General features: G+C 40.4%; 1 protein-coding gene across 1 annotated transcript; it reads left to right on the top strand.

Annotated features, from left to right (window-relative positions):
- LOC126394505 (phospholipid phosphatase 1-like) lies at positions 1-8,260 on the top strand. The gene is made up of 6 exons (XM_050051343.1): positions 1-514; positions 3,540-3,691; positions 3,774-4,054; positions 6,214-6,271; positions 6,599-6,775; positions 7,360-8,260. Exons 1-6 carry the CDS (start codon positions 457-459, stop codon positions 7,480-7,482), a joined length of 849 nt encoding a protein of 282 aa, XP_049907300.1. The 5' UTR covers positions 1-456; the 3' UTR covers positions 7,483-8,260.
- Positions 8,261-13,894: the final 5,634 nt, after the last annotated feature.

Genomic DNA, 13,894 nt, shown 5'->3' with positions numbered 1-13,894 from the left:
CTCCTTGTTTTTCCCAGCTGCACGTGAAGGCAGCACTAATCACAACGGGAGCGGAGCGCTCGCGGCGCTCGTACCTCACCGGTAACGTGAGTCTTATCCGAGGACAGGACGGTATTATGAGCTGAAGAAATCCTGCTGTGTTATGATGTTTTGTGAGCAGCTGAGAGGGTGAGCGGCTCTTCACTGTGTGGTGGTGTTAGAGTAGATTTAGATTTTAGTCCAGTGTTTTTTTTTTTTTTTTTAATTTACTGTCGCCTATAAATATTTTTTAATCCCCTGGTAGTTTTAGCTTCACGGACAGCCCCGGAATTTGGTGGGTTGCACAATGACTGTGTTTTAATTTTGTGCTGGAATAGCGAGACATGTGCGACAGATAGGCTGCGTCTCGTGTCGCCTAAAACCAGCCGGGACAGGACATTTTTCACAACATCAGAAGGCAGAAGAAAGAGACGCAACATGTTTGAAGCTGCAGGGATCCCTCTCATCGTGCTGGACCTCATCTGCCTCACCCTCGGTATGTAAACCCGACCCACCCCTGTGTGTTAAACCAGCCTTTTAATCCGTTTTGTTTATTTATAAAGACATTAGAGCTCGTTAAAGTTGACTTTCTTTGTCATCAAACTCCTGCAGCAACTCCTCTGGCACAGACACAGCCTATTATATGAAGCAGTAGTTTAAACAAATCCATTCAAAAGATTTGCATACACGTCATATACGCATACACTGGGAGGCTTGAGGTTTTAGGGATCCAGGCAGGAAGATGGAAAAAAAAGAAGGCAACAAAGTCCCACCCTGTGTGTGTGTTTTTTTCCAAGCAAAGCTGTATTTTTAGCTCAGTGTTTGTAATGTAATCACAGGTCAGAGACAAGCTGCAGCACTGCTCAGTGTTACTGACAATACTGCAATTAAAGGAACCTTTGCACTGCATGGGGACACGCAGACAGCTCAGTTTTACAGCTGTTTGATAAAGACAGACAGGGTTGGACACACAGAAATTTTTCCATGTGATTAATCTGCACTCACTTTGCGTAGTCAGTGTCTTGCGGTCAGCTGTGTGTTGCTGACTGTGCACCAGCAGATTCATCTTGTTTTGGAAACTGGGTGGTGTAAACAATAATTTCCAGTCACCTGTTCAAAGTATAAATATGAGTCTAGTTTATCATAAATCCCTCTTTTATGTTTTGTAAACGCTGTGTCATACAGTAAGTAGGACACTCCTGTAAAATCAGTGCTGGGAAAAGTATCCCCCCTTGCTCAAGTATAAGTCCTGCATTCAAAAGTGTACTCAAGTACAAAAGTGTAATAAGTAAAATGTGCTTAAATTATCAAAGTAAAAGTACCCAAAATGCTCTTTGTGAATGTTATATTACCAGATATTATACGACTGGATCATTATTACTGATGCATCGATGTGTAAGCAGTGCTTTTTTGTAATTTTCTTTTTAGGCTATTTAAATTAAAAAAAACAAGAAATCATCAGATACAAAGCCACTTGTACAGGACACTTGATAGAAAAAACACTACCATTTAAACAAACTAACTAACTAACAAACAAAAACATGACTAAATGAATGAATGAATAAATAATAGTAAGGTCCAAGTGTAGCAGGTCACCAGGGTGCAGTTACCTAGTTACTGCTTGGCAGTATGATTGAACAATTGTATCACAACATATTTTAGGATTTTGGCAGTATCACAGTGCATCACGGCACCTCTTTGAGTATCTAGTTTGAGCATTGAATGCATCACCTCAAGGGGCTCACAGCATTACAGCACACTTAGAGTTACGAAAGCATGTAAGTGTTACTTAATTTATGTCAAGTTAAGTTAATATACACAGTATTTAGTAACTAGAGCTCTCAAATAAATGGGGTGGAGTAAACACTACAATATTTGTCTCTAAAATGTAATGTAAGCAGCATATAGCTAGTAATAGTAATACTCAAGTACAGTAACTAAAAATTGTACCTAAGTACAATACTTGAGTAAATGCACGTGAGGACGTTTTATCATTGTATAAAAGTCACATAAATACTCAGTTAATATAAGTTTAATTTATTTATAGAGTAATTGCTATTTCCTTTTTAACTATGTCACACAACTGTTGTCTTTTAAGATGTAATTTCTCTTTTAAGTGCATTTGATATTGTTGAACTTTGCCTGTTTTCTGAGAACGTGTTCAGTTATTTGTTTGCATGATTAAAATTTCTAGCTTTAGTGCATTGCATGGATGTCTTGATAAAGGCCAGTGGACTTTAAAACCCCAAGAGGGACACTGATGGTTGTTAATCCTGGACTTTGTTGTTCTGTCCTTGATAAAATCAGATATGTTGGACTTTTACAGCTATATTAAAATGTTAAATAAGATAAACAAAATCAAGGCAAACATCCAGGTTGAGTAAAGTCACATAAAAGTTCTTTAATGCATTAGATATGTCACAATATCTGTTGTAATATGTATGAGTAAAATTTTAAACACATTTAGCAGTGGCACAGACAAACATTTCAAACTCCACATCTCTGCTTCACTGTCTGTACTTGGTTTGATAAGATAATGCCTTTTAATATCTCCATGTCTGGATGCAAGATGTATGTTAATCTGCATAACTCTCTTGCAACAACTGCAACGTACAGGGGATTCACACAGAGGAAACACACTCAATGATTTAATACCTACATACAATCTAATAAAAAACTCAAGTTGCAGCAAACTGTCAACTAAAATGCAGATATTTATAACACACAGCTGCACAGAGGAAAGAAGGAAATGATAAATAGAAACAAAGAGAAAGTGGTTATTATTCCTCTATACGTATGCTCCTCTCTGTCTTGTTGTTCATAATTGACTGCTTTGTAAGTGGAAGCCAGATCTTAGCTTCAGTAGATCATATCTTTAATGATTAACTATGTGATCAGATCAGCATAGCTCACTGACGTCACTGTGAGTTGTTGGTTTATCCAGAATTTTAAAAGACAGCAGTCAGTGTAATTTCCCCTGCACTGGGTTTAAACGAACACGTCTATACAAGGTTCTGTGACTGTGTGGTGACACATAAAGCCAAAATCTACCATAAGCAACGATCATAGTTTGGGGAAGTTCCTGTCTTCCTCATCTCCGTACAGTTCTGTAATACCAAAGCCAGTCGGAGCATGTTTTATGTGCTCTGGTTACAGATTAACACCATAATGAGTCTCCTCAGATAATCACACCATCTTTGCTCCAGTGTCAGACTTTTGCAATGCTGTTCTGTAGTAACTCCGGGCCTCAAGCACTTCATTGTGTTATTGTGCAACTTGAACAGTATTTTTTTTCCCTTGGAGCTAAATGAAACACACAAGAGTCACCAGCTTGTTTTTCAAAAGGGGAAATGCCTGTGTGATACCAAAATGTCACGTTTCCTGTGACTAAAACGTAAAATATTAGCATTATGTAATAGCAGCGATCTGGCGTACATGAGTATTTGATGTGCATTTTGATGTAAAACAAGCAGAAAGGTTGAAGTTATACTGATTATCTGCCTCTTTTTTTCTTTTAACAGTTGGACTCCCATTTTTTATCCTCACCCCTCAACACAACCCTTTCAAACGCGGGTTCTTCTGTAATGATGAGTCCATCAGATACCCCCTCAAAGAGGACACCATATCCTACCAGCTGTTGGGAGGAGTCATGATCCCCTTCACACTGATCGTGGTACGTCAACAGTTGTCTTCTTCCACAAGCTCTCCGACCTTTAAATGTCAGTTGTTGAGTTTACTTATCTCTTCTGCTGTAGATCGTCTGCGGCGAGTGCCTTTCTGTTTACTTCTCCCGCATCAAGAACCAGTCTTTGGGGACCAAGTATGTGGCGTGTGTCTACAAAGCTGTGGGGAGCTATGTGTTCGGAGCTGCTGCTAGCCAATCTCTGACAGACATAGCCAAGTACTCCATCGGCCGTCTGCGGCCAAACTTCCTGGCTGTGTGCAATCCAGTCTGGAATACCATCAACTGCAAAGCTGGCGGATACATCGAGAACTTCACCTGCACTGGAGACAAGGTCTTGGTGGATGAGGCCAGGTAATAGTCCTGAACATGGAGTCAATAAACCCCCCCAGAGCCACCTCTGAAAAACCAACATTCATACATATTTTATTACCTTTGACTAGATAATAACATTGTTAACATTGTGTTTTAGTAGAGTCTCACTGGAAGGAGTATGATAGTCCAAGAGCGCTCAGTTATTTGCATTACTTTGTGACACATGTACCCTCTGGACTTGACAACATGGTTAACTGTCATCCGATATAGCAAAATTGCTCCTTCATTTTCAAGCTGGCGTGCCCTAAAGGGATTCTCCAGTGAATAAAGGAGCTCTATACGATACTCAGAGCATTAATATAGTGGCAAACAACTATGTGCTATGTAAAGATAAAGTGGAGTAATGGTGTCCTGAGCAGAGACTGAAGTGACCCTACCTCTGTGTGTGTTGTAATCCAAGTTGTTTGTTGTTGTGGTAATAATAATAATAATAATAATCTTTATTTATATAGCACTTTTCAAAACATATGTTACGAAGTGCTTTACAGAACAATTAAAACATAGAGTACACAATTCCAATGCATGAAAACAGTAAATGACAAAACTCAGATAAAATCAAAAAAGGCTTTACAGTAAAAATGTGTTTTTAGAGGAGATTTAAAAGAGATCACTGAATCAGCCGACCTTATTTCCTCGGGCAGTTTGTTCCATAGTTTTGGGGCCCGGACTGAAAATGCTCTGTCCCCCTTAGTTTTCAGTCTGGACTCTGGGACGCATAAAAGGCCTTTGCCCGAGGAACGTAAAGTGCAAGTAGGAGCATATGGTGTTAAAAGGTCGGTGATATAACTAGGACCGAGACAGTTGAGACATTTAAAAGTGACCAATAAAATCTTAAAATCGATTCTAAAATGTACTGGCAGCCAGTGTAGAGATGCTAAAATACGTGTGATGTGATCGTGTTTTTTAGTTATGGTTAAAAGCCTCGCAGCAGAGTTCTGCACCATTTGTAGTCTGTCCAGGGATTTCTGACTTAGACAGGTAAAAAGGCTGTTACAAAAATCGAGCCGTGATGAAATAAAAGCATGCAAAATGGTCTGTGTCTTTAACAGTTAAAAAGGAACGGATCTTTGAAATATTTCTGAGCTGATAAAAACATGATTGCACTAATTTTGTGGTGTGATATTCGAAGGTAAGATTACTGTCAAACCAGATGCCGAGGTTCCTTGCAGTAGTCCTTGCAGGTTAATGCTGTTAGCTCTGTTAGCACCGTTGCTGTTGTTAGCAGTGTTTGCACTGTTAGCTGGTGGTCGCTGGTTCAGCCACCTCCATGTTGAGAGCCGTGTGCAGACAACCTCTGAATCATAGATATGCTTTGAATATTGTAGAGAGCAGTGGTTCCCAACTGGTCCAGGCACGGGGTCCAGATTTCTCCTTAGTCATTAGTTCAAGGTCCATAAAGTTTAATATAATCAGTGTCATACTTGCCTTTGGTAATGTCGTTGAGCTAGTTTGCTGTTCCTGTAAAGTAGCTGTCTGTCATTCACTCACTCTACAACAGGAAATGGCACTTCACCATAAAACTGTGTGCCGCAAATTCATTGTAAAGTAATGTGTGTTTTTTACAAACTTGACACATTCACGAGTCACTTGTGGGCCATTAAGAATGGACCCACGACCCACTTTAGGACCACAACCCACCAGTTGGGAACCACTGGTACAGAGCTCCTCTAAGTATTGCAGTTCCATAAAGTTGTAGCACTTGCAAGAGACAGATTAAAAGGACAATAGTAAAAATGGATGCAACAGGCCAAGATATGTCCTGACTTTTCAATTTTAAAACTCTGAATCATGCTGTTCCCACAATTCAAATCAATAAGACAAGATAACTTTGATCTTTGCTGGGGAATTTAATAAATGTCACAGCACCAGATGTACAAGGACAGCCACATGAATAAGTAGCCTAACGACATACATTATAACCATCTGGTATTTACGAATAAACCACCAAAAAAGGTATTTAACACTGAATACAACACAAACTATAAACTGTGTAACAGTGTCTTTTCGTTAGACCCTCAGTAGAGTTATTCTCTCAGATAAGAGTCACAGCAGACATTATGCAACAGTTTTCACAGCATTCTGACTTGATGAAGCTGATGGTGTCTAATTTCATTCAGTATCTCTTTTATCTTTTGCAGACTGTCCTTCTACTCAGGTCATTCATCCTTCTCCATGTACTGCATGCTGTTCCTTGTAGTAAGTATATATTCTACTTCTAAAATGTGGCTTATATATATAAAAAAATGTTAATTCTAACATATAGCTTTGCTTTATTTGTTTTCCTGTCCATACCTGGTTTCACAAGCTATTGCAGTCAGATTTACTGGTAAATGACTTGTTTATGTCATTGTTAAAACAGTATAGGGATCATAAATGACATAACTCTCTTCTGCAAATTTGCGCTAGCCGCCAACACCTGTACTGTAAATATGTGCTTGAGCAATAGGCTATAAAGCGCATGCCTAGGTGTGACCCCACAGCTTTTTTGTTTCTTTTTTTAATCATGTCCTCTCCCTCCTGTAGCTGTACATTCAAGCCAGACTGAAGTCAGAGTGGTCGAGGCTTCTGCGTCCCACCATCCAATTCTTCCTGATTGCTACTGCCATATATGTGGGTCTGTCCCGGGTGTCTGACTACAAACATCACTGGAGTGATGTGCTCACTGGCCTCCTGCAGGGAGGCTTAGTTGCCACTCTCACAGTAGGTTTTATCTAAAGATTAAGTTTTATTTGTTAGGAAAGTGGCAAACACATCACATTTTTATGCAGTATTATCACAATATGCAATTGAAAGGGGAAGTCAGCACCTCTTAAACCTCTAACATGCAGTTTTCTACTTTTGGTTCTTCCTTTAAGGAGTTTTAAGGTTAAAAAAAATAATAATCTCATAACATGAAGTGGCTGGCAGTGTTGTACACTATAAATTCTGTATCTGCTTGTTCCAACTATTCATGAAATATTTAAACCCAAAACCTCACATTTTATGACTGCACCATTCAAATCAAGTAGAAATATTCAAGATATGTTGAATATGTTTGGGATTTCCATTAGAACTGAAAAACAAATGTCTGTGCACCCCTCTCTCAACTCACATAGCAGTCAGTCGCTGAGAGTGAAGACATAAAAATACTAAATTATTACAAGGATGAATAAATAATTTATTAAACAGGTAAGAGTTAAAAATAAATAAAGCATTTTGCACAGAAACACATTAAAGAGGTCTTCGATGATGTTCAATTACAGTAAGACGAATGTGTTTTAATTGTGTTACTTCTATTTCTGCAGGTGTTCTGTGTGTCCAATTTCTTTGAACAGCCAGTGGGCCCAGTGGTGTCACAGGAGGAAGCCTCACACACCAGTTTACAGGAAAACCCTTCCAATGGGAACCACTACGGCAGCACTGAGTGACTACGAGGCCTCAGAGACAATACTGTATAGGGCTTTTATTCCCTAGGGAGGACCTAAAACACAACAGTGACCTGCAAGTGTTTGATTTTAACTGCTGGCTGTTTCTGTGCATTTCTTCAACACAGTTTGCCCCACAGAGCCGATGCTGCAGGATTTAGCTGCTATTTTTGGTGTGGTTGGTAAACTTTGATTTAAGGAAGAAAAGTGCACTACAGAAGAGGGTTCTTGCACTTTATGGGGATATAAAGAAGCAGAACTTTGTGCCGGTAATTCCAACATAATACAGCTTACTATGGAATGACAAAAGAAAACACAGCATGTTGTGTTTACCTCAGAGAAAAGTTGCTTTTTTACAGCATGAGCTTGTTGGAAATGTGGTTTCCAGAGTATATTGGTCTGATGTTGCCATCATGAATGAATGAAATTCCTTTTGCCCAGAATATAATGAGCGTCTGTGTGCACACTGCAAGCAGGCTTGTGGAGAGCCTGGCACCTGTGAATAAGAAAACCTGGACTGTCCTTAAGTTTTAAATGGAGACTGAACTCAGAAATAATATTATATATTTTGTGTGTGTTGTTTATATTGCTACCTGCCGTTATGTCCCTCCCCTAATGTTATTTCTTGAATGAAAAAATACAATGCATTGATTTTTTTTTTTTTTACAGTTTGTATGAAGCTGTTTATGTTAAGCTTTAAACAGTGTTGTTTAGAGCAGTAATGGGAAAAAAATGTGTGGCAAATAAAGAGAGCACCGGATTGCTTCTTTGTTACAAAGGAGGGAAATGATTCCTGTGTGTTTTATCTGTAGAAACAATCAAAGCAGATACAATGCAGGTAAACAGAGCCCTGGACACAGTGCAGCTGTCGATACACTCAAGTACAGACTCATTTGCTGCAGTGGATTAGCTGATTTGTCCTTTTTTTTTAAAGTGAAACTGCTGTGTAAGGTATGGATGGCATCAAGGAGGAGAAACCAAGAGTGTGAATCCATTGAGGAATTGTCTCAGAAATGCAGACCTACGTGAAAAACAAAACGCACTGCCTCGGGCGTGTCACTCGTTGTCTTTGTAGACAGACCATAGAAACCACAAGCATGCAAATGTAACTGTTCTGATGTCATTGAAAAACATGTTTGTTTTGAAGAGGTCAGCTTGTCTTCACCAAAGGAAACTGTTAGCAGACACGGTGCTGATCCTTGGCTGCTAATGTCCGAGTTGAAGATCTGCTTAAGAGTTTAAATCCTATTACAGCGACCAAGGGAACTAGGTTTAGTTTAACACACAACGACAGCAATGAACCACGCTCATCAATGTCAACTCGGGTCTACAGGCTCCCGGCAAAACCACTTATGTGATGCTTCTGCACTTATTATGTGTGTAGCCATGCAGGGGGCTAAACACAGTTCCAACACAGATAGAGTACAGAGATTGGCTAATTAAGTCTTGGCAGCAAGCAGCGTCGAACTGTGGAAGCAGTACTGGGCAACAACTTCTATTGTAATGATAAAGAAATATATTGGTTAATTAGTAGCTGCCAATTTAGCGATGGTCCGCCATGAAAGTAGTTCTCACATCCCAACCCCTGAACGCCCTTTTGCCTCTTATATCTTCCTTCTCTCTTTTGTTTAAATACAGAAACCACAGGGGGCTCCATTCGAATCCAAGTTTATGAAGAGACAGCTCCCTCAATCAAAGTTGCAACTCCCCTGGTACACTTCTCTGCTCCCCGGCCCGCGTTTTACCAACACGTTTATCATCACACTTGTCCATGCCCCGGAGAGCCAGCCTTCATCCCTCACACTTCATCCTTCCCTCCAGAGCCTTAACCCATCATATGCAATAAAGTACCCTAAATCTTTACCTTTATTAGCATGGTCTTTGTTAGTAAAATTGCAAATCAGCATGCACAAAATATTGTAATAAAAACAGTACCGACACACAATGATCTAACAAGGGTATCTGTGGAGTAGATAAAAGATGCCTGTCAATATTTGCCCGGTCACAAATCTGACAAAATGGCGGTTGTAACAAATGTCAGTCAACTTTAACAGCTGTCAAACTCTTTAAATAGTGGTTGCTACTTGCAACAGGATGTTGAACCGAAACCACCTGCTGGCAGAATGGAGACTAAATTACATGATCAAAAAATGATCCCAAGTAGTTTTGCAGATGATGTGTTTCTGTTAGCTTCATCATACTGTGACCTCCAGCAAGCACTGGGGTGGTTTGCAGCCTAGTGTGAAGCAGTCAGCATGAGAGTCAGCACCTCCAAGCCTGAGGCCATGTTTTCTTTCTGGAAACCAGTGAATTTTGCCTCCAGGTTTGGAGAGAATTACAGCCCCAAGCGAGGGAATTCAAGTATCGGTTTGCCGCAGCACCTGCAGTGATGCTGGAGCTGTGCGGGACTGTCGTGGTGAAGAGAGAGCTGAGCCAGAAGGTGAAGCTTTCAATTTATTGGTTCATCTACATCCCAACCCTCACCCATGGTCATGAGCTCTGGGTAGTGACTGAAAGAATGAGATTGCGGATACAAGCAGCCGAAATGACTTGCCTCCAAAGGGTGGCTGGGCTCAGCCTTAGAGATAGGGTAAGGAGCTCGGACATCCGGAGGGAGCTCGGAGTAGAGCCGCTGCTCCTTCTCGTCAAAAGAGGTCAGTTGAGGTGGTTCGGGCATCTGATCATGTTACCTCATGGGTGCCTCCCATTTGCGGTGTTCTGGGCACGTTCCACTGTGGGAGGCCCCGGGGCAGACCCAAAACAAACTGGAGGGATTACATATCTCATCTGGCTGGGGACACCTCGAGATCCCCAAGGAGGAGCTGGAAAGCGTTGCTGGGGAGAGGGATGTCTGGAGTGCTTTACTCAGCCTGCTGCTCCTGTGACCTGGCTTCAGATAAGCGGTTGAAAATGAATGGATGTATGAAATTTCATCCCCGGGCTTTGTTTCACCCTGTTGTCTCACGTGAAACTCAGCCAACTGCCAATTTAACAAATAATGTCACACATACCTCTACATGTATTTTTTTAAGGAATGTGTTGATGTATGAAATTCCTCACTATTGTCTCTTTATTGACTAAAGTCTGCTGACCCTATTGAGCAAATTTGATTAAGCGGCTAAACAGCAGTAGAGCTGGTATACTACCCAGAGAGTAATATGAATAGGTGCTCATTTCCAAGCACTTTAATTTGAAGCTATGCATGCGATGCATAAAGAGAACTTAGCAGGGGTCTAGAAATAGGCGTGAGTAAAATTTCCTGGGGAAATTGCAAAAAACTATTTTACGAAAGAGCTGGTTTCCATTTATTAGAAGAAAAACGTTGTCATTGTGAGCAAGCATACAACGGAATTGCATGGTACACAATATACATCAATAAATGAATAAATACTTTTAAAATTAGTCAGTAAAAACAAGGCACTACAATTGTACAATTATAATTAATTAATACAATATGAAAGGGGGCAGTGAGGAAGGGTGATGTGGCTCTGAATCAATCACACGATTGTGTTGTATATCACTAAAAAATGTGAAGACTATTGCATAATTATTACGTGTACTTAATAGATACTGAATCATGACTCCACGTACGTCTGTTCACTGAAAAACTGCTCATCTTGCTGTGGCATCACTTCTACCTCCCCCACTTCTGAAATCTGACCCATCATGTTTTCTGTTGCACCACAGAGCTCTCTCTTGTTGTCACGCTGACCTCGACAATAGTCTTTATTGAAAGCAGCTCCATTCACTCTCACATGTCACATGTCTCACTTCATCTTACCAGGCAGTGATGCCACTGGAGAAACAAGTAACTCAGAGTGCAGAATGTGCAGTGGCAGCTCTAAAAGAATTGGCACTGAATGGTTATAAATTGAATCTTCCTCACACTACACTTACTTATTTTCCTCACACTTTGCCAGCCCACTGGAGATAATAGCTACTGAAGTAAGTTCACACTAGGATCTTTCCAGCTCCTGTGAGACAATAGGAAAACTGTGAGGAGACAACAATGATAAGAGGATCCTTTTTAACAGTATTGGCTGTTTAAAAATTCAAAGAGTGGGAGAATAATGGATGCAAATGGCTCCATAAGTGGTCTTGAACTCCACCTATAAGACAGTAGAGAGCAGAGAGAGCAAAGTACTCAACTGACACAATAACTGTATGACTTTCTCTTGTTCCTCTTTAAAGGGAGACAAAAACACAAAGTACAACAGCATTGGGTAATAAGGGTGTGAACAGCAGGGTGGATCCCTCGAGAGGAATTAAATTCACACGGTGGTAGTCATATTGTTAAGGCCAAAACACACCGGCTGCAGCTCGACGCGCGTCGACGTGCCGCACCGCGGCACTAAGCTATTGTCCTATTTTTCCAGCGTCACCGCCCTTGAAAAAGCACTATTTTGTACTTCCCAGCTTAGCGGACTGGAGTGTGCAATAGAAATCCAATTGACGCCCCGCAGCGCGACGCTTTTTGTGTGTGTTGGGGGTGGCACTTGACTTGCGTCAATGACGCCGCCGCCATATGACGCCGCCGGTGTGTTTTGGCCTTTACTTTCAACATGGGCGGCTGGTTTGGTTAGAAACGTCTCCCATTTTATCTGTGACAGATGGTGCAGTGACGAAGACAATAAGATAATAATCAGGTGTTAAAACCGCACTAGAAGTCTAGTAGAATAATCTACAGCAGGGAACTTTGCTCAACTTTGCTCAGTTTAGCAGATAAAATGAATAAGCAGCCCTGCATAGGTCAGATGTACACAAGGGTGTTTCTAGGATTTCAGGACATTCGGGGCTCAGCCTGGACCTCTGTTGGGGGGCTCAGGAGATCTTCCTCTAACACTTTTATTTAAATAGCCTACTCAAGCTCTATTTTGATGCTTTTTATGCTCTTTGGTACCTTACTAACATTCAAAGTGCAAAAAAAAGTCAGAGTGAATCAGTTTATTTTCACTGTGAATTAAAAGACGAATGGCGGGCCCCATGGCATCCCATCTAGGGCCAGATTTGGCCCGCAGGCCTATGTTGAGGATTACTGATCTACAGTCCTGATAACAATAGAAGGAGCAGGATTGAAGAGTAAATAAAACACGTATTTGGGTTCTACTCGATTATGTAGATTTTTCATCTTCCTTTTCTTTCCTTTCTTTTTAAAATGTGATAGATTTAAATTTTATCATTTAATTTCTATATAACAGGATATAAAAGTAGGGAGAAAGTGGATAAAATGGGACTCAACTACTTTGCTGCATTCCCCGCTGACATGTTGTGATATGTCATGGAGAATGTTTTTTTTGTGTGTGTATGCTGGTACATTTGATAACAGTCTGACAAAGACAAACTCACGAAAGATTTAAAGAGATGCATAACAAACTGCAGTGGGCTGTTCTAACAACAGGGCCAAATACAGTCCATTGCCAGTGACTCATGTTTAAATGACATTTGGTAACATATACGGGTTGAAAACTATAGTTGAGTCTCAGTAGCACAGTCTACTTTGTGGCATCTAAGGCCACCTGCTGGACACCAGTGGTACAAGGGCTGCACACATGGTCACATGCTTTACAGGTGTCAAGTTACACGCTTAGAAATAGAGCAATTAATTGTATAGAAATCTAATCTGCAACTGTTTTGATAATCTCTCCAGTTCAACACATTCACTAGTTTCCGCTTTGCAGACTTGGTAATTTGCTACCTTTGTGCTTTATAGCAGTGTAAAATTAATTTCTTTGGTCCAGACACAAAAAGGCAATTTGACGCAATCATCTTTTCTTCCCCATTTTTTGATTTATAGATACAATAACATGCTTTTTAACTCATAATGAAGGTAACTGTTAAAGTGCCGGAAGACCTCTCTTTTTTTAGATATAAAAGTAAAGCTTCCTTGAGTTACGTAATGTAATATCAATTTGACAGGCAAAGCTTCAACCACAGATACGTAAATATTTCTCACACCTGAGAAAGGCAGCAGTTAGGAGCTTATGGGATATAACACAGGACAATACAAAGTGGATTTGATGTGTGACAGCGTCACTGAATTTATTACCATAGTATCAAACATTTTCACCCCATCGTTTCAACCAGTTTAGAAACTGAGCGTACAGTTCAGTCCTTCCATCCTCAGAAAACAGTGAGGAAAACAGACACTTGTCAAGTCTAAACACTCATTTGCCCTCTTAAATATAATGCTCTTATGAACAACTCGTTACAGTGAACAGAATTCATGACGGTTGTAGGTGAATTATGGATTGTTACCTTTGCGTTTTGGTACACTCAAAGACATAAATTCATAAACACATTAAATGTGTTTGAAAGCATTGTGTGCTCATTCCTCTGCCACTGGTGAATCTGATCACAGGGCACAAACCTTAACACTAAACTTACGGTTAAGCGCACAGAAGAATTTTACGGCTCA

This window comes from Epinephelus moara, chromosome 8, assembly GCF_006386435.1.
Source record: "Epinephelus moara isolate mb chromosome 8, YSFRI_EMoa_1.0, whole genome shotgun sequence".
Taxonomy (NCBI): Eukaryota; Metazoa; Chordata; class Actinopteri; order Perciformes; family Serranidae; genus Epinephelus; species Epinephelus moara.
Note: the sequence above shows the minus strand (reverse complement) of the source record. Positions and strands in the feature narration are given on the sequence as shown.